This window comes from Myotis davidii, unplaced genomic scaffold, assembly GCF_000327345.1.
Source record: "Myotis davidii unplaced genomic scaffold, ASM32734v1 scaffold865, whole genome shotgun sequence".
NCBI classification, from domain to species: Eukaryota; Metazoa; Chordata; class Mammalia; order Chiroptera; family Vespertilionidae; genus Myotis; species Myotis davidii.
In genome coordinates this window covers 178,215-199,142 of record NW_006296406.1, presented here as the reverse complement: position 1 = coordinate 199,142, position 20,928 = coordinate 178,215, and the positions used below count along the sequence as shown (strand labels likewise).

The window sequence follows — 20,928 nt, the reverse complement described above, 5'->3', positions numbered from 1 at the left end:
AAAAATATGTATTATAGGAGGATTTTGTGGCTCCCAGAGTCTGTGGCTTTTCCCTACCTTTCAATAAAAAGGGACCTCTTTTTTAAGAAGATATCTTGATTGATTTCAGAGAGGAAGGAAGAGGAAGAGAAAGATAGAAACATCAATGATAAGAGAGAATCATTGATCCGCTGCCTCCTGCACGCCCCACTCTAGGGATTGAGCCTGCAACCCGGGCCTGTGCCCCAACCCAGAATCAAACCGTGACCTTCTGGTTCATAGGTTGACACTCAACTACTGAGCCATGCTGGCCAGGCAAAAGGGACCTCTTTTGTGGTTCATCCCTTGATTTTAAGAATTGCCTGAATTTGTCCTACCTAGAAGTTTAACACCTGGAAGCTCTACTATTTTATATCCAATAGCCTTCTAATGACATTTGATTACTTTTGAGTTAAAAAAATGAAATTTATGGCAAATAGAGATAAACAATGAGGATAGGGCACATTTAAGAATATGGGACCGTTTGGAGGTCTGGGTGTCTCCATCACTGTATGTCCTAGAGCTCTTCCCATGTAAGAGGGAGTGAGAAGCTGCAAGGCCGCTGCTGCCTCCCCTTTCTAGTCTACCCCAAAGGGAGCCTCAGTCAGGTATTTCCTTTCCCCCGGCTGCACAGACACAAATTTGAAGGGAGAGGCTGTGAAGAGAGAGTGGCAGAGGGAGAGCTGGGGCAGAGCTCATTTGCATAAACTCCTTCACCACCCAGTCAGCTGGGGGGAGGGGGTCTGGCTTTTTTTTGTGCCTGTCTCTGGAGGGGCGGGGGGAGAGGGGGCTTCTGGCCTTTTCAACAACCAACCAGCTTCTTCAGGCTCTTTCTCCTCTACTTTTTTCCCTTTATTTTTCTCTCCCCTTTTGCTTCTTTACAAGTTGTTCTGAAAGCAAACGTGTCCTGTAATGCAATAGAAAGCTACCTCTCTGTTTCTGTTCCATTTGTCCTCCGGGGAGCACAAGGTTGGGACATGTAAGGCTTTAAGTGAGAGGGACACTTAGTACTTCACTTTACTGGGCAAAATACATGCCTGGGAAGTGCCACGTTTATATATGTCTGTTGATTTTAGAAGACTTGTCAATACACACACAGGCAGAGAGAGAACCACTTGTAACTGTCAGAGCCTACGGGGAGGAATCATTTTTTGCATATTCCAAAGCAGAGCTCAGTTGATGTTTTGTTCTGTATGGAAACTTTGAGACATGTTTTCAGAAGGAAAAAAAAATAGCTTTCAGAAACTTACATCTTAGGAAACCATTCAACCAGCAGCTGAGTTGGTCTAATGTTTACACTGACCTGAGTACTTTTACTCTATGCATTATGTTAGCTGTTCCAAGAAGCCTTGAACCATCAAGATAGGGTTAGTCTTTACAAGTCACATTTTCTGTGAAGTGGCTCCTGGGGACCATCAGCTGTCAGATAAATGCTTCTAAAGGAAGAATTACTGTTTAAGTGAATGTGCCTTCGCATGCCGCCATAGAAGCTGAAGCTCCTGCTAATTTAAGAATGGAACTCGCTAGTATTTTCTAAAGAAAGCAAAGAGAGAGAGAGAGAGAGTGTGTGTGTCTTTCAGGTTTATTTTAAATAGATTTTTTTTTTGCATTTACTTAAAGGTGCCTTTTTCATGAGGAAGCAGTAATAAAATGATGGGGAGTGAGTGCCGTTTTATTACATCTTTTATGGCCTATTAATTTGTTACCATCTATTCACCTTTGTTGATGAAATTTTAATTTTGCCCTTGCTTAAGCATATTGTGAGAATTGTATAAACTGCTGCTCTCTGCACTGACAAAACGTCCTTTTAGAGTGAACAGTTGGGAGCTCATTTTATTTCTAGAGCACATTTAAAATATCTTATGAATGAGAGTTGTCAGACATGAAATGCTGTATTAATTAAATCTTTTTCTAGTCTTTTTGCTTCTCCAGCTAAACCAACCCTTTAGAAAAATACATGGCCACCTTAATTATAGAGGAGAAGACAAAAAGTATCCTTCACATTCCTCCGTCTGAATAAGAATAAGAACTCAATTCATGTATATAATAACCCCATTAGCTGCTTAACTCAACAAAGCACATGGGAAAATTTTCAAACAACAATGCAAAAAGTGTTGATTAGGTAGATCATTTTCAAAGTTTTGTTTTTCTAATGTTTAAGATGATCATATTAAGTAAATCGGATATGTCATAACTAGTAGCTTTAAAGTTTTATGTCCACATCAACTAATGTATCTTTGTCTCTTAATATCTAGCAACAGTACCATTCCAAAATAGATGATTTGATTGACAACACTGTAAAAGAAATCATTTCACTGCTAGTTTCAAAGGTAATGTACTATTTGTTCACCTTCTAAAATCAAAATTTAAAAGTATTTTCTATTTCTGAGAATTTTTAGAAATATCTGTCTTATGCTTCTATATACCTCATTGAGAAATAGTAGTTTTAAAAGATACAAGAAAAGTTCAAATTTAAAAATCTTTCTCAACAATATTTGAGTTTTGTTTAGAATTAATTTTAGCTTTACTTGCCATTGTTATTCTTCTAAAAACAACTCTATTTTCTAGTAATACTTTACTATTTCACATTCATGTTTTCATACAATTTGTTTTATGTCCAGGGCTGATTGCGTAGTGATCAGTCCTTCAGTGTAATGTGTTTGTTGTGGTATTCCTTTCTGTATGAAAGTCACAGAAACTTGTGGAATATGGCTTTAACTATATGCTGAAGATTTCCAGTTCTGTCCCTGAGAGGAAGTTTCAACTTTCTAACTCATCAATTATTGCAAAAGGAACTTAAAAAAGAATATACATTATATGCTCTGTCACTAAATACATATAGATATAGATATAAATATATAGTTATATAGGTGTAAACACACACACACCCATATTCTTTTTGATAACCTAGAATATTTCCCCCGAATTACTCTTAAGAATAAGATGGACAGAGAACAAATCCAACCTAACTGCCTAGATGATGTAATTAATAGTATTTCCAGCTCAACCTGGTGAGCTTAATTAGATTAAATTTACTTTTTGGATCAAGTCCATATGCTCAGAAGACAACTATTCAACTCAAGTATGAGCTTAGAAGGAATAACACACTATTAGGAGCCATTAGGAAAGTAAATTAATATAAGTCATTCTATTTGCGGGGCAAGGGGAAAGAAAACAATGAGAAAAGTATGGAGAATTCACCGGCATCTGGGCTGGGTGTGATATTTTGGAATTTGCCTAAGAAGCTTGCCGAGCAAGGTATGTCGTGAGTAAATCCATGCTGTCAGATACTACCCATCCTTAATTCCGATGTGGATATGCTGGAAAGACTTCTTACGAGTTATTGGATCAGAGGCTCAAAGAGGAAATGGATTCACATTTGGAAAAAAGAGGGTGAGGAAGAGACAGTTGCATTTCATCAGAACATTAATATTCCCATTCAGGGCAGGAAACCTGTTCTGTTCCAGTCCATGGTATTCTGGTTCCATGTGGATTTTTAATATTGCTAGTTAGTCCTGATATTACCAAACCAATATGAAGCATCTGCTTATAGATATCTCTAGCCCCACTCAAAGCAAAACACCCTCCAAAAAAGATCAGTCTTGTTTTATGGATGAATCTCTTTTCTGTGGAAGGTTTTATAACTTGCAGTATAAATGATATAGATATCCCTTGTTTACTTCATGAAATGCAGCTAAAAAGGCAAGAAGTGTATGTGTTTCGAACCACCACGCTATAGCTAGAATCCTCACAAATCACTTCTTAGACTTAGTTTCTACTCTCCCTACATGAAGGAAAATGAATCTTATGCCCTATTAAAATTCCACAGAAAATGTAAGCCAGCATGCCTTGTGGCCTGCTTTATGTTTCATTCTACCAGTCATTTCAAAATATTTTCCTCTTTCATTGCCTTGAGAGTATGCGCGGTGAGGCAAAGTTGGTAATTACCCAGACAGAGTTTATGTATTATATATTATTCCAACAAACCCAGTAAATGGCATCGGCAATAAAGGGCAGGGGAAGAAGGAGATGACGGTGTTTCATTCCAACCGGACACCCTCCAGAGAGCAGAGTGCGCAAGGCAGGCCCATGAGTATTTACATACTCCCTGAGCTGCATGGAGAAAGTTCACAGGGAGCAGTTAAAGACACAGCAACCAAACCCAGCATTTCACTGGATTTCTTTGGAATCTTGCTGTGTTGTGCAATTAAAAGCCAGATGGGAAATATACTGTTATTAGTCACAGTTAATCCGATGCTGATAGAGTTTAGTTTTACAAAGAATAACCTTTCTGTAGGAACTGCACGGCTCACCTCATTGATCCCAGAGGTGCAGTTGCTGCTCACTGCCATGTAAGTCCTTGGAGTCATGCCTCCCCAGAGATCGTTTGGGGCTGGGGGGAACCCAAGAACAGGCTCTGCCCTATTATTCAAATGGAAGCAAGGAATGCTGTGACACTGGTCCAGGCATAGGACTGACTTGGATATAACCCAAGGCTGCTTCATACTCTGAAGAGAAGACGAGCCAGAGAGGCTGCCAAGCAGGGGAACTTCTGCCCTAGGCTCATGTGCCAATGGGCTTCCCAGGTGTCATTTTATCCACCGTTTTTCTGGTACCCTGTGGCTCAGCCCCTGTGTCACCTTGTAAAGGAAGCTCAGCCATATCCTCCAGTCAGTCATTCTTTCCCTCCTCTAGTTTCAGTTACACTGTTTGCCCGTCTACATTGGCCCTTGACACTTCCAGCCTTGCGTGGTGAACAATCGTATACGTGTCTGTCTCTCCCACTAGTTTGTATGTTCCTGGAGGGAGAGGGCTAAGACTCATATTTTTTTTAATTTCTCATACTAGGTGTTCTGTAAAAATTATTACAACAAAGTGACATTTATTGAGCACCTATTATGTGCTGGACACATTACTTATGTCATCTCATTTAATGCTTACAACTCTGTAGTAGGATGGTAAAAATCATTGGTTTTGGAGCCAGACCACTTAGGTTGGAAGCCTTGCTCCTCTAACATCAGCCAAATGCCCTAAAAACAGATGGAATTCCAATGCAGATCTTCTGACTTACAGCCTCAACCCTGTTGTACCTTCCTAGATATCTTCCAATTGTATGGAAACCATTCATTGATGACCAAATTCATTATTACTCCTCATCACTAAACAATCCTAAAGCTGCCCCCGTTAACGTGTGACTTAACATATTTAGGTTTGTAGACTTATATAATGGATAGAGATTTAGCTAATTATATCAAGAGGATTAATTCTTTGCATTTATTTTGTATCTTGCCATTCTCATAGTCCTCTCACATAAATCATCTCCACGGATCTTTATACCATTCCTGTAACAGCTGTTTTATTTTTTTTTTCATTTTACTGATAAATACACAGAAGCTAACTGTCTACACTGCTGTCTCATAGCCAGAGAGGGGCAAAGCTTCAAATGGAATTCAGATCCTCTGAATCCAATCACAGGGCTCTCGCCTCTGCCTTGCCTGGTCCCTCAGCATGCTCACATGTGTAAACATAGACTCACTTGAAAACACCGGGAACCAGGTGCTATGCCAGAGCCTTCTACGGTTCAGGTTGGCTGGTAACCATAGCAATTGTCTCTCTCCTTGTGGCAAATGAGATCACCCAGCACACACTGGCTCTTAAGATTTGAGTTACAAGAGACGAGGCATTTTCCACAGAGGGCCATTAAGCTTGGAATTCCCTTCCCCTGGTCTGACATAGCCCTGGAGTATTGGTCTTCTGGGTCTTTGCGAACCACATCAAGTTGAGTTAGCCAGCTGTGATTGGTAAGAAATCCTAATGGGCAGGAGGAAAGTGCTAAATTGACTTTTAGTCCTGAGCAATTTATAATTTTGTGTTTTTTTTGCTGTTTGTATCCTTTAGGATAACTAGCCAGCTCTACATAATCCTCATTCTTTAAAAATAAAGTTCAGGTGGCAGTTTGCATGATTTTGTTTCTGTGTTCTTACATCATGTCGCACATGATGTGATGGAGAAACCTATAGGGAAGTTTTTGTTCCTTTTGCATAAACTATTTTACAGTAATTGACCAGCCATGGAGAAAAGATTATCTCCTGTGCGCTCTCGGCGAGCTCTCTAGTCACCAGAGACCAATAAGCTGTGTCCCTCGAACTATTATCACTTTGTTGAAGAAGCTGCTATGTGAACAAAAACCAGCCTTTGTTCATTTCCCTTTTCATGTTTAAAAAACCTTGTCAGTATTTTCCCTTTGGGAGTGTGTAATTTGTCAATAGTACATATTATTTCAGTTCTAAAGAGGAAAGAGGTAGGGTCGTAGATCCTTGTTTATATCTCTTATTTATCTTCATGCCAGATCTTAACATTTCCACTCAATGAAAGACATCGCCACATTTTAACTGTTACAGTATACATGTCTTAACTTTCATGTCATAGAAATACAGAATTTTGGAAATGTAAAACCCTTTTGAAACTAATTTTAATTTTATATACCCCCCAAACCACACACACACACACGCACACTCACACGCACGTGCACACACAATTTAACTGATGGAGAAAGCCATTGGTGCAGTGGTTGGCCTGAGCTCAAAGAGTAGTGAGTGACAGAATCAGAATATATATATTCTCCAGCTAGGTTCTTTCTATTGTAGCCTGTAGTGTATATATCTGTATTAGCTCCCCAACTTCTTTGTAAGCTTTTGAAAGTGGGGTTCATCCTTATATATACAATTAGAACTGCTTGCTAAATGCTTATTAACTAATGTCAGATTTCAGTTTAATGTTACAAAAGCCCCAAATGTTACACATCATTATCTGTTCTTTTTTTATTCAACCTCTCCTATACATAGAAAACATTACGTAATGGCCAAGTGATATATGGTAGAAGGAATTTGATTATGCTTGACTATCATTACTTATAATTTATATGTTTTTCATTGAAGTATAATTGATTTATATTAGTTTTAGGTGTACAACCTGATTTGATACTTGTAGCTATTGTGAAATGATCATAGTCTAGTTAACATCCATGCTCATAGAGAGTTATAATTTTTTATCGTGATGAGGACTTCTAACCATCTATAATGAAGTTGAAAATTACTTTAAATTTAAAGTTATTTACTAAAGGTTTAAGTTAGTTCACATATAGTGACCAAACTCTTATTATGTTTTATTCTTCTATCTTTAAAAATGTCTGTGTGATTTCCAGCAAATAAAAAGGACCTTAGAATTCATCTTCAAAATGAAAGAGCAAACATTACAAGTCAGCCCCTCAGCTGTCAGTTTATACTTCTTGGATTTCTGTGCTGTGGCAGAAGTTGTCCCAGGAATCATTTGCTCTGTTACTAGTCTGTATGCACAGACATTTCCTAAATACTCACCGTAAACTGTCTGTAGTTTATTTCAGTGTTGGAAGGGGTGTTGTCTAAGCTGTCGAGATACGATGAAGGCACTTTCTTTTCATCCATTCTGTCATTCACTGTAAGTATTTGCATGCGTTCTTTTCTGCTGTCTTTTGACTCATCATAGCCCTTATTCACAACTAAGAATATAATTCTCATGATTATCTCTTTTCCACTTAAGGTGAAAGCGGCTGCAAAATATGTTGATGTTCCAGTAAGTATTTTTTATTTGCTTTTTAAAACTGTAGGTAATTATTTTTTTTAAAATAATCATGGTTCACTGTGGGTTTATTTCAAATCTTTAAACCAGTGCCATTCCCCGAGGGAGCAGTTTATTTTTCTTAAGGGCTTGCCCTCGTAACAAGGCCTGGCAGGGTTTCTCTGTACTTTTTCTGCTGTAACTTGGGAACTCTTATGGAGGTCAGTTCATCATGAGAACATGTCAGCCCAGTTGCAGAGGGTAGTAATAGCACCCCGGGCTGGGAGAGCAATGCCTCACACTATTTATAGAAATAAATGCTCACTCTCTCACCCCTTCACATGATAACCGTAAATAAAAGGTTTCTTGTAGGGTTAAAGTAACAATAAAGATGAAGCAGCTACATCAGAGGACTAATTTTCAAAACACAAAAGTGTTATAAGTCAGTTTTCATTCATTTTAATATTTAGTTTTTCACAGAATTCTTGAGAAATAATTGTAACCTCTCAATTTGTTAAAAGCTTAAGATCCCATGAGAGGAGATTGTGAAACTAACTTAAGTACAAGAATCCACATGATAAATACAGTCAACAAGTTAGTGCAGCATTTTTAAGTTATTAATCATAACAAAATTAATGTTTGCCTTAAATCCTATTACCACATATGATCGAGGCATAAAATATCCTGTGTAATCATATATCTTGGCATATGTGCCAATTTTCAAAAATCAGAGTGCAAATGAAAAAAAGTTAAAATTAAAACTAGATGGAACATAAATAATCTCATCTTTGGGTAAGACTGCTTGTGCAGCATCACTTCTCTGGATTGTCATTATGAATGTTAGTGGTTTCAGTACTGACAAGCCTTGTAAATGCGTAACATTTTATACTATGAACTAGATGGTCCCCAGATTTATTATTGCTGCTATTCATATATATAAAAGCCTAAGTGACCATCGCAACTGAACGGATGACCAAACAGGCTGCGTGGGGCGACCAGGCCAGCAGGGGGGTTAGTGAGGGGCGACCAAATGCCTGAGCAGCAGGCTGCGCGGGGCAACCAGGCTGGCAGGGGGCAATAAGGGGTGACCAAGCTGGCAGGGGGGAAGTTAGGGTAACCAGGCCAGCTGGGCAGGGTAGTTGGGGGCGATCAGGCACTCAGGCAGGTGAGCAGTTAGGAGCCAGTGGTCCTGGATTGTGAGAGGGATGTCCGACTGCCCCCAAGGGGTCCTGGATTAGAGAGGGTGCATGCTGGGCTGAGGGGACCCCCCCCATGCACGAATTTTGTGCACCGGGCCTCTAGTCTATAATAATAAAAGCGTAATGTCCTAATTAGACCAGACGTCCTTCCAGACTACCTTCCGGACAAAGCCAGGGCTGTGAGGGAAGCCCGGGTTCTGGGTACCAGAGGGAAGCCAGCGAGCAGCCAGGGAAAGGAAGGCCTACTCTTTCATGAATTTCGTGTATCGGGCCTCTAGTGGCTCTTATAAATGGACAGTTTAAATGAACAGACCATCAGCTTTATTGCCTTTGCATGGGGTTTGTTTGGAACAGGGATTTCTATTTTATGAATGATTCCCAAAGAAGTCGTGGTGTACTCCTTGTCTTGTACCAGGAATCAGAAAATCACTATTGGGCAAATAAGCAGAAATAATCAGTTGTGTAGAGTCCTGCAAAGCAGCATCACAAAAGAGAGAAAGAAAGAATTAAAGAAACAGTCGATATTTATCTTAAAAAGAAAGAGACAAGTAATCACTGGAACACAAACTTCATCGAATTACTAACACGTTTTATAATATCGTTTTGTTTTTATTTTGAATTATTAATGGAATGGAACACCATAATTATTCCTGTTCTTAGAGCTCTGAAGTTCTTAATTTGACCCTCTACTAGATCTGTTAGACCCCACAGTGGTTCTCAACCTTCTGGCCCTTTAAATACAGTTCCTCATGTTGTGACCCAACCATAAAATTATTTTAATTGCTACTTCATAACTGGAATGTTGCTACTGTTATGAATTGTAATGTAAATATCTGATACGCAGGATGGTCTTAGGTGACCCCTGTGAAAGGGTCGTTTGACTGCCAAAGGGGTCATGACCCACAGGTTGAGAACTGCTGCCCTAGAACTTCAGAGTTGAAAGTTGCACAAAGTGGTTCATTCACTCTCCTTCTAAATGCAGAAACCGCTTCCCCTGATGTCCCTCACAAACATTCATTGAGGCTTTTAAACATTTTAAGTGATTGCAGACTCACCATAAGGCAGCCTCCTCTTAAGTGTAATGAGTTGAAATTCTGTAGCTCTCTGCCTTCAGCCTTGCTTCTCATCCCTCTTTTGTATGACAGCCCTTCACATATTTGATGATAATTATCATGCTTCCTCTTCCCAAGAGATATTCAAAGGGATATATTACCTGAGGAATTCTTGTTTTCTACATTAAACATCCTCAACTTCTTCACTGAACTCACTAATTAAATGTTTATTGAGCAAGTACTAAGTGCTGGGCCCTGGACATTCATAATGCCCACAAGCTATTCAGTCTTAGGGATGAAAGAGATAGACAAATAGATAGAACATGAATGCAGCTATAGCAGTTGTACTCATCATGGGAGTCACTCTCTAAATCAGCAGTTCTCAGCCTGTGGGTCGCGACCCCTTCGGTGGTCGAACGACCCTTTCACAGGGGTCACCTAAAACCATCGGAAAACACATATAATTACATATTGTTTTTGTGATTAATCACTATGCTTTAATTATGTTCAATTTGTAACAATGAAATTGGGGGTCACCACAGCATGAGGAACTGTATTAAAGGGTCGCAGCATTAGGAAGGTTGAGAACCACTGCTCTAGGTGAATCCCAGTTTACCAATGTCACTGTTAAATCAAACTGGCCACCTCCCTGCTCCTAGCAGAGCTTACTGAACTATACATGTGGTCTGGCCACGGCGGATTACTAAGGAAAGAGCTTCTCCCTGAATCTGGACATTACACCTCTCTTATTGATGCCTCTGAATATTAACTTCAAAAGCTATGAAGGGCTGTTGATTGTTAATGTTTTTTATGCTAAAACTCCAGGAACTATGCCACCCTGCAGTAGTCTTTTAAGGAGAACCTTATGCGAAAAAAAGAACACTGGCTCACCTTTCACAAAAATTAACTCAAATCTGATTTAAAAACAACAACCTACCTGTAAAATGCAAACTACAAAACTTCTAGAAGAAAACATAGGGGAAATATGGGTGGCCTTTGATTTGGTGATGATTTTTTTTAGATAGAACACCAAAAACATCCATGAAAAAAAATCATAAGTTGGACTTAAATATAATTGATTGCACTGTTAAGAAATGAAAAGCCACAGACACATATTTGATGAAGGACTTAGATCTAAAATATACAAAGAATGGTTCATACTCACCAATAAGAAAGCAAGCAACCAATTAAAAATGGGCAAAATCTGGGAGCAGACACTGCAACAAAGAAATATGGGTAACAAATCGTCATATGAAAAGATGTTCAACATCACTTGTTAGTAGGGAAATGCAATTAAAACAGATACCACTACACACCTGTTGATATGGTTAAAATTTTAAAACTAGCAATAGTAAAATGTTGACAAGGATGCAGAACAGCAGGGACTCTCATTTATTGCTGGTGGAAATGCAAAATGATGCAGGCACTTTGGGAGACTGGTAGTTTCTTGTATAGCTAACCAATCTTACTGTGCAGCTTGCCATGTGCACTCTGCTCTTAGGTGTTTATCCGACTGAGTTTTTAAAGTGTCCACACCAAAACCTGCACACAGATGTTCATAGCAGCTTCATTAATAATCAGCAAAAATTAGAAGCAACCAAAATGTCCTCCAGTAGCTGAATGGTTACATAAGAAATGGCATACTCATACCATTGGAATACTAATTCGGCAGAGAGAGAAAAATAGCTACCAGGCCTGGAGAAGACCTGGATGAATCTTAAAGGCATGTTGCTAAGTGAAAGAAGCCAGAGAACGCTGCACACTGTATGATTCCATTTATATCACATTCTCGTAAAGGTTAAACTGTAAAGATTATAAACAGATTCATGGTTGCTGTAACTTCAAGGTTAGGGAGGGTGGAAGAGGTGAAGCCCAGGGAACTTTTTGGAGCAGTGAAACTAGTCCAAAGATCTATGACATTATACATTTGTCAACACCTACTTGTATGGCACAAAGGTTAGACCTCAATATATGCAAATTTAAAAATTCAATTAGGATATCCTGGGATCCCAGGATGGAAAAGAGACAGTGATAAAATAAGCTAACTAACTCTATTGCAAATGAATGACGTCACTGAGAAAGATGGAGGAAAAGGTTTTGATCTGAGTAACTGGAAATGAGTGGGATCTGTAAAAATAAAGGAAAAGGGGATTTTGCATAAGCTGATCAAGTGTTTTCCCACGGGTTAACAATTCAGAAACCATTACACATGGACACTGGAACTGAACAGTTAAGTAAAGGGACGGTGGTTGGCGGGAGCCGAGTTTCTCACTGTTGAAATGAGAGGCTGGAGACAAGCCAGTGGAGACTAGACTGATCCCTGTGCTGATGAGTTAGAGCTAGAGACATTAGTGTGAACTTGGCGTTAGCTTAATGTCGGTAGAGCCGGTTACACACAGAAATTGTTTTAGATCTATGTATATGCATGGGTTGCTTTCCTATTGTTGAGTATATACACATCTATTCCCTTGGTTTTTGTGAGTGAGAAAGCCTAGAAGCAATGATACCCCAGTGGCAACAAGCACACCTAATGCCCAAATCTTGCTCTCTAATCTCCAGTAAAATGATCCAGGACTCCTTTTAGAAATGGTTGATACCAGGACAGGGACAGGAATTATACAAGATAAACTTGGAGCATCTTATGGTGACAGAAATTATGAAAGTATTTAAAGCACGCGCGCGCACACACACACACACACACACACACACACACACACACACACCCCGGCTGGTGTAGTTCAGTGGCTGAGCATCAACCCAGGAACCAAAAGGCCACTGGTTCCATTCCCGGTCAGGGCACGTGATCCCCTGTGGGGGACATGCAGGAGGCAGCTGATGTTTCTCTCTCTCTATCCCTCTCCCTTCCTCTCTCTCTAAAAAGTCAATAATGGACAGTACAGGTGTGATGTGGAGTCCAGGATCTGAGTTGAAGTTCCACCTCTGCCCCCTGCTTGCCCTCTGCCCCACGGGCTTCCCTTTTCCCATTTGCGCAGTGAGCATGAGTAGTCCCTGCGCTGTCCCCCTCACTGGGTTCTTAGGAGGATTCTGTGTGGGTGTTGACATGAAAGCGCTTTGTAAATGAAAAGCACTGTGACAATAAGTGGGGCTGGCATCCCTCCTAGCTGTCTTGGTGCTTCTTGCTCCCATGCATTTCTCTGCATTTCCCTTCTTCAGAACATTTTCCAAAAGAAACATTCTTTTCCTTCCACAGAGTAAAACACGTTAGATTGTTTTTTTTCTATTTAATTCCTTTTATTTTAGATTAAGCGCCTTGCATATGTTAAGGGTGACTTTGAAAGGCACAATTGGCCAGTTCATTACAGTGATGTTTTTCCTACTTAGTTTTCTTGCTTCTGATATTGTTTATTACTTACATAAGGCCACTCAAATACTCGGTGCCTTAGGTCAGAATGTGAGGCAGGCAGGACCCAGGGAAAGGAGCACCGCCCCCTGGGACATGCGCCTGGAGAGGGAGTGGTGTACGCCAGGCCCAGAGGAAGGGCCTCGCCGTCATAGGAGTGGGGGAGGTGTGCACGGTGCTTCCTACATGAGCCTTTTGCTTCTCTCACTTACTCCTTTTTGTTTTGTATGTTTGGCTCATATCTCTCACATAAGTTCAATCCATAGGCTACCCCTGGAACCTAACATTCTAGCATCCTCGGGTCTTCCTGAAGCCAAAATCTGGAAGGTTCCAAATTGGGACTCTGTCAATCCGAGTCAATATACAGTTTCAAAGCCAGATGAAGGAATACCCACAGCATTTCAGTTTCACTTCGGAGCTTCAGTGCAGTTTTGTCGTTGACATTATAACAACGGTAGATAGATGGCAGAAAGGTTAGTGAACGCTATTATAAGATGGCAGATTCAGTACCTTCGTCTTTGATATAGCCATCACTCATGAAAACAATAGGATAAAGCTAGTATGTGATACACATATTGGCATGCCCCTTGTCTGGTTCTCTTGTGTCAGTAGCTATTTCTCTAAATCTGAAATGTTAGTTATTCTTGCCATATATCAGAAATAGCAAAAGAGATACTAAATGCTCATAATCTCAAATGGCCAAGGCACAGAAAGATTAAAATTGAACCCCTAAATCTCAGTTGAAAATCAACCTGCCTCTTTTCCTTAAGTGTTGGAGGCTAATATCTTAAACTATCATTCAGAATTCCTCTTTTTAAGATTTTTTATTGATTTTTAGAGAGAGGGGGAGAGAGAGAAACATCTATGTGCGAGCAACCATCTATCGGCTGCCCCCCATCGGGGATGGAACCTGAAACCCAGGCATATGCCCTGACCATGAATCAAACTGGCAATCATTTGGTGCACAGGACAACACTCAACCAACTGAGCCATATGAGCCAGGGCAGTCTTCCTTTTAATATTTAAAATAACCTGCTCCTATGAATGCATAAACTATCTCACTGCTTAGAAGAAATTATGTGAAATATTCATGTGAACGTTAAGAATGAATTCAATATGACTATCTAAGTTATAGGAGCATTAGAGCAGACTCTGACTTCAGATACTCTTATAGATAGCATTGTGGTAGGAATCTGCTTTTTACTGACTATATTCACAGAATATCCTTATCCAGACCAAGAACTCTGGAGTAATGGAACTCCTCTCCCTTGAAAATATGAGACTGAACAAAATGGACACATTCAAAACACACACATTACATGCTCCATGTCTAAAAGATGTTTTCAAAAGGATCTGGATGCCAGTGTCTTTAATTCAGAATTTTCTTCCCAATTTGGAAACAAAATGCATCATAGTGTTAATTAAAGGAATTTTAAATACTTTGAATTTAACAAAGAGAAAGGTGGCTGCATGGCTGCTTCACTACTCGAAATAATAGTTTGGGATCTTTCTAGAGAATAATGAGAATTTTTTTAATTCATTGTTTTAAAAAATAAACTACTATTAAATAATCTTGAAAACATTATATCCTTGTGAAGTTTTCTTGTGAATTGTTTACATTTCTTCCATTCTCCCCTCACCCCTTTTGTGAATTATTTCTTTTATAATATGTAAATTGGCATAAATCTAGTTAAAGTTTTCAATTCTGTGTATTTCCTTTTGGTGTTCTGTGTGAATACAAAATAATTTTCAACTTTGTAGCAAACATAAAATATATATATTTTTACAACATAATCCTCATAGCTATACTCAAAACCACCTATTATTTTTAAGTATTTGAGAACATTTCATTTATTTAAACTGCTCCAAATGCTTTTGAAAAGCTTAACCTTAAGAGCAGTTTTACTCATGTATAAAAATATAGATATTGCCCTAGCCAGTTTGGCTCAGTGAATAGAGCGTCAGCCTGCAGACTGAAGGGTCCCAGGTTCAATTCCAGCCAAGAACACATGCTCGGATTGTGGGCTCGATCCCCTATAGGGGGCGTGCAGGAGGCAGCCGATCAATGATTCTCTCTCCTCGTTAATGTTTCTCTCTCTCTCTCCCTCTCCGTTCCTCTCTGAAATCAATAAAGAAATATATTTAAAATATATATAGATAGATATTCTTGCATAAATGTCAAAGTAATAAAGGATATATTAGCAAAAGAAAAAATAATATTATTTTTAGCAAGACCTAGAATAGGTTATGTGTTTGTAGTACTAGGTCCCATGTTCCTGATGATCAGTTATAGACTTTCTGAATCTAAAATGCTAGACTGACATATAACTTGTTCCTATGACCATTTCAACTTGAGAAGACATGCGGATATTTGAAATCTTGCAAGATTTGTTTTTTTCCAAAGGGTAATAGTATTTTCTTTCCAAAGCAGGCAGATTATCCTAAATCAGGATATCACAGTTTTGCTCTCCATTGGTTCTTCAAGGCAAGCTTTTCTAAGTTGTGAGAAGTGCACTTTTCATTTAAGTAGATTATACTGTAGCTTCTAGTTAATCTTTGAGACTAGAATAGTATATTTTTAAAACGTGCCTCCTTGTTAAATAGACACCATGACAGTGTTTGCACAGTGTATCGTTAACCTCCCGTGGAAGGTTAAGCGGCTGCTTCTGTATTTAAATCTGTTGCTGTGAGAAATGACTGGCAGTGTTGCACCCACCTACCGGGGAATGGGGGGAGCTCAGACTTGCACCTGTGGGATTAGGTGTAGCAGCAGGAAGCAAGAGCGTTTACAGCATATAATTAACAAGGATTTTTTTTCCCTTTTTTAAAACAGCATGTTCACCACACTAGGTGAGCTAGTGATTAACAGTTGAAAAAAAAGTTGCTGGAGTCTGCACCCCCGCTTACACTCCTTCACTCACCGGTGCATTCTATTACTTTTGTAGCAGTCAGAGGAACTCGCCTTGCCACCCTTCATTTCCTTCACTATGTATTGATTCCTTTGTGCTCATGGGGAATTTTTCTAGTTGGGGTGTGTGTGTGTGCGCGCGCGCGCCCATTAATTGCAGTTTTGTTAGCCAAATTCTGTTTTCTGAATCAAATTAAAAGTAACTTAGGGACTCCTATTTGATTTAGAAACGACTGCCCTAATGTTCATTAGGTGGGAAAGTTAATGCATAGTGATCTGTGGGCTCTCAGAGGTCCAAATGGGAGCATGAAAAAAGCATTTACTCTCTCTAAGTGGTATTTAGTACCGAGTGTGCTTGCTGGGTGGCTTTTAATGGTTATTTCCTCATCATCATTAGGAAAACTATAATTTAATTACCAATATAGAAAGTATTCCTAAACATAGCTCTCTAGAATAAAACCTTCTTGACACAAACTCATCCACATGCACAGCGGTTCACGTTTCACAGCTGCCCCTTCGCTAAGGTCGGTGGGCAAGTTTGGTGGGCAGCCGCCGGCGCCAGAATTTGTAGCGATATTCTGTCTCCGCGATGTTGTCCTGTGCTTTCTTTTCATTCACACCCAAAAAGACAAAAACTTAACGGAATGTGTTCAGGTTGTTGTTGTTGTTTTTCAACTCAACTTCATTTCCTAACAAGATAGCATGTAATTATGGAATTAGATGCAGTGACTTCCAAAGTATGTAAATCTTGCTGCCATAAAACAGTCTCTGCACGAAGGAGCCGCTGAACCAGCGATAATGTCTTCTATCCAAACACATTTGTCCTATAAGTAGAAACTGTTTAAAAGGAAAATTACATCTTTTCAGCAGTTTATCAGCGATAATTACCCTTCATACAGCAAAGGAAGGAGAAAGTGTTTTTAAAGAACTATAATTCTAATTGGCAAATGTCACCAGCTGTTGCAGCTACTCTTACTTGTGTGTACTCTTTTAATGAATATATCTCATGCCACAAGCCACATGAAAATATATTCACTAGGTGTGAAATTCCCATATGTCAAAGTTTCAAGACTAGGTAAACAGCTCAAAGAGAAAGAAAAAAATAATAACACTAATGAGGACTGTAAGAATTCTAGGTTTGTTTTCCAGGCAAGTTGATCGTAATTTGCCAAAAGGGGAGAAAATGTAATTTCCGAAAGAAAAACACAGAAACACTTACTTTGTTGAAATAAACTTTTAAGTTAGCTTTACCTCACACTCTCACCCAGAGATTCTCATTTCCTTAGAAAGTCGTAGAATTTTCTCAGCTCACAGATGTCTGTATTACATGCCTGGGGTTTGCCAAAGAGAACAGCGTTACATTTTCTCTTGGGCCTAAGCTATAAATGGTTAGTTTTAAATGATAGAAGATAAACTCTTCCTGGACAGTGTTTCATAATGTCTAATGTTATCTTGAAAGTGATCAAGGAGATAAAAAAATACCTTAGAGTCTATGGCAAGTGTTTAAAGCCATTATTCTCCAGTCCTCATGGCTATGACTTGGTTTCCATTGAGCCTGATGGGTCAAGACGTTGACTAGGTTCAACTTCCAAGCATACTCTTCCTTTGAAAGACAATAATGAAAATGGGGTTGGTGGGGGGAAATGGTGGAGAAGGCAAGCTTCCTGTGTGTATATATTATTGAACTGCTACTTTTGGGTCTGTGCCCAGCCCCCTCAGTATCATATACAGCATAGCATTTTGTTCGCGGGCACCTGCCTGCAACTCCAACACTGAGTTAATGTGTTATTATGTATAGAAAATTGTTCTCATCTCATTTTTATTCTACAGGGGGGTGTGTTCTGAATTTTCTCCTTTTTGGTATCTTGACAAAGTTTGAGGGCATGGACAGAAACACTTATGGATGAGTTGTCCTCACGTATTTATTGGTAGTCAGTAATCTTTCTACGAATCACCCTGCCTCTTCATTGGAAAAACTGATATATAAACACCTGCACACCACAGAAGAGAACAACCTAGGTTTTGCTTGATTGTCCTTGTAGTCATTTCAACTTTTAAAAATTGCTTATGAGAATTATGCAGAAAAATAGAGAAAGAATAAATTTGGTAACTTGCCTCCAATATGCTTGGAATATATTACCTACATTGTCAATAGAAACTCTTGAAGGAAAGACATTTATATAGCTGTTTCAAATTATAACTGAAAACTCATTATATCAGGGTTATGTTTGAATGGATCCTTGAATTTGTGTGGTGTATATTTCCCTCTGGGCTAAATAGAAAAGCAGTAAAAACTTGTGATGTTCATTACCAAGAAATAACTTTGTTACCAAAAAATCAAAATTTTATTAATGAGATATGCTCATTGCCTGTAATGTGCCCTGGTTAAGAGAGAGGGACTTTTATCATTGTATATAATATATGCTCCCCCCCCCAAAAAAAAAATTAAGTGGTAAGAACTTTCCTTCATTTAAGGAGAAGGCACTACCAACCATCCTAACATCACTCAGATGTATACCTTGAGTTGTTTTCCCACAGCATATGCCTCATTTAACTATTAATGTTTAATAAGTTAAAACCTTATTAAATATTACTTAATAGTTAAATCATCTATATCTTCTCTCACCTACTTTCCTTGCAGTACTTACTTTTGCAAAATGAGTTTGTTTATAGAGGTCACTAGAGACCCGATGCACAAAATTCATGCAAGAGTAGGCCTTCCTTCCCCTGGCTGCCAGCACCAGCTTTCCTCTGGCACCCGGGACCCAGGCTTCCCTTGCAGCCCTGGCTTCATCTGGAAGGTCTAATTAGTATGTTACACTTTTATTATTATAGATAAGTGCATTCTGTGGATATGAAATGATGCAAGACTAACTTATTTGGCATCAATTCTATAATTTTGTTATTACTAATGCCATATTCTAATTGAATCCGTAAATCAGTATAGATTATGACTCAACCCCAGGGGTGGATCATACAAATAAACATTTTCATTAACTGTTCAGCTATGTGAAACTCAAGGAAGAACTGAAGCCTGGAAGGAAAACTCTTGAGGGGCCTTCAGGTTTTGTCCCTTCCTCGTACTGATTTTATAGCAAGAAGGAATCATATTAACTGCCCTATCTCCTCTAACTCCAAATGTTGGATAACTTTGGAAAGTTATCTAATCCACACCTATGGGTCTTTATCAATACTCTTATCAAATTTCTAAAATAAAATAAAACCTTGAGATAGTGTCGATAAATGTAAATGAATAGAAGCAATGGGTAAATTCAAAATTTTGCTTTATGTTTCATTTTGAATTCATTAAATGTTTTTTGCCCAGTATCTTCCTAGTAAGGTTTTATTCAGGTTAGTAAGAAAATGTATTTTGTATTCCTTAAGTACCCATAGTGGTTGAGGAAGGTAACCAAGGAAAGCTAACATATTTATTTTTAATAGATGTGGCTAAATCTCCTAAAGATTATGGAAAGCAAATTGTATATGAAATTAGGAAATGATTGCATGTGGGAATTTTTTGAAAAAGTTATTCATTTGTCCTGCTTGGCATATTGACCTTTTAAGATAGCCTTTTAAGGAGAGAGAGAGAGAGAGAGAGAGAGAGAGAGAGAGAAGCAATAAACATTGATCGGTTTCCTCCCATATGTGCCTGGCTGGGGATAGAACCCACAACCTAGGTATGTGCCCTGACAAGGAATCAAACCCCCGCCTTTTTGATGTACTGGATGATGTTCTCACCAAAGACTCAAGATAGACGTTTTAAAAATATATATCTAGTATACAACCACATATTTCTCATCATTTTAGTAATGATGAATAACTACAACCTCAAGTTATAGACATCAGTGAGAAACTTTTATTTACTTTAATTGTGGAGTTTACTGAAGGTGTTCACTGTTCATTTGGGCTTGAGCATATTTTTCTGGAGCAGTTTTTGAAATGATTAGTGAATGATTTCCAGGGTTGTGATTACATGTTTTTGCAATCGAGGTCTGATATTATTTTCTTCGCCATGCTTTTCCCTCACCACAGAAACCAGGAATGGATCTGGCAGACACCTATATTATGTTTGTTCGACAGAATCAGGATATTCTTCGAGAAAAGGTCAATGAAGAAATGTACATAGAAAAGTTGTTTGATGTAAGTAACTACTCTGCAAGGTGTGCGGGCATTACAGATGCTCTGAAGGGGAAAGTTGCCTTTTGATGTGTTGGCAAAGCAGATATATATATAATGATTTCAGAGAGGAAGGGAGAGAGATAGAAACATCAATGATGAAAGAGAATCATTGATCGACTGCCCCCTGCATACCCCACACTGGGGATCAAGCCTGCAACCTGGGCATGTGCCCTGACCAGGAATCAAACTGTGACCTCCTGGTTCATAGGTCAATGCTCAACCACTGAGCCATGCTGGCTGGGCTAGACTCTCCTTTTTTGATCCTTTTTCTTCCATGCAGCTAATATCATTGACAATTTTAATTCTTTGCTGATGGAAACCTTAATTGGCTTCTCTTTGCACATGAAAACTGTCACTGTTAGAATGAGAGTCTCAAAACCCTTCTGAAGTGAATTTTAACAAGCGAGATGATCATCAGTTTACCACGGTGTCCAGCGTCATTTCACTGGCCTCTGCAGCGCTCCATAAACAGGATCCGATTGTAATGGATGTGGGCCTGCCCTAAAAGTTGTCTTAAGTCAGCGAAATACCCTTAAGTCAAACAAAGAAATAAGCTGCAGTGAAGGCAGATGCCTGCCGCTGCTGCTGTTGAACGTTTTGACCTTGACGTACAGT

General features: G+C 39.0%; 1 protein-coding gene across 10 annotated transcripts in view; it reads left to right on the top strand.

Moving 5' to 3' along the window:
• CADPS2 (Ca2+ dependent secretion activator 2) overlaps positions 1 to 20,928 on the top strand; it is a 313,909-nt gene that overhangs the window by 267,871 nt on the left and 25,110 nt on the right. For 9 of the 10 annotated variants that reach the window (XM_006771421.2, XM_015568920.1, XM_015568918.1 and 6 more), the window contains 4 exons: positions 2,274 to 2,348; positions 7,411 to 7,494; positions 7,597 to 7,629; positions 20,167 to 20,274. In XM_006771421.2, the coding sequence (XP_006771484.1) occupies positions 2,274 to 2,348; positions 7,411 to 7,494; positions 7,597 to 7,629; positions 20,167 to 20,274 (300 nt within the window). The remainder of the gene's footprint in view (positions 1 to 2,273; positions 2,349 to 7,410; positions 7,495 to 7,596; positions 7,630 to 20,166; positions 20,275 to 20,928) is intronic. The other variant, XM_015568915.1, reaches the window with a different exon arrangement.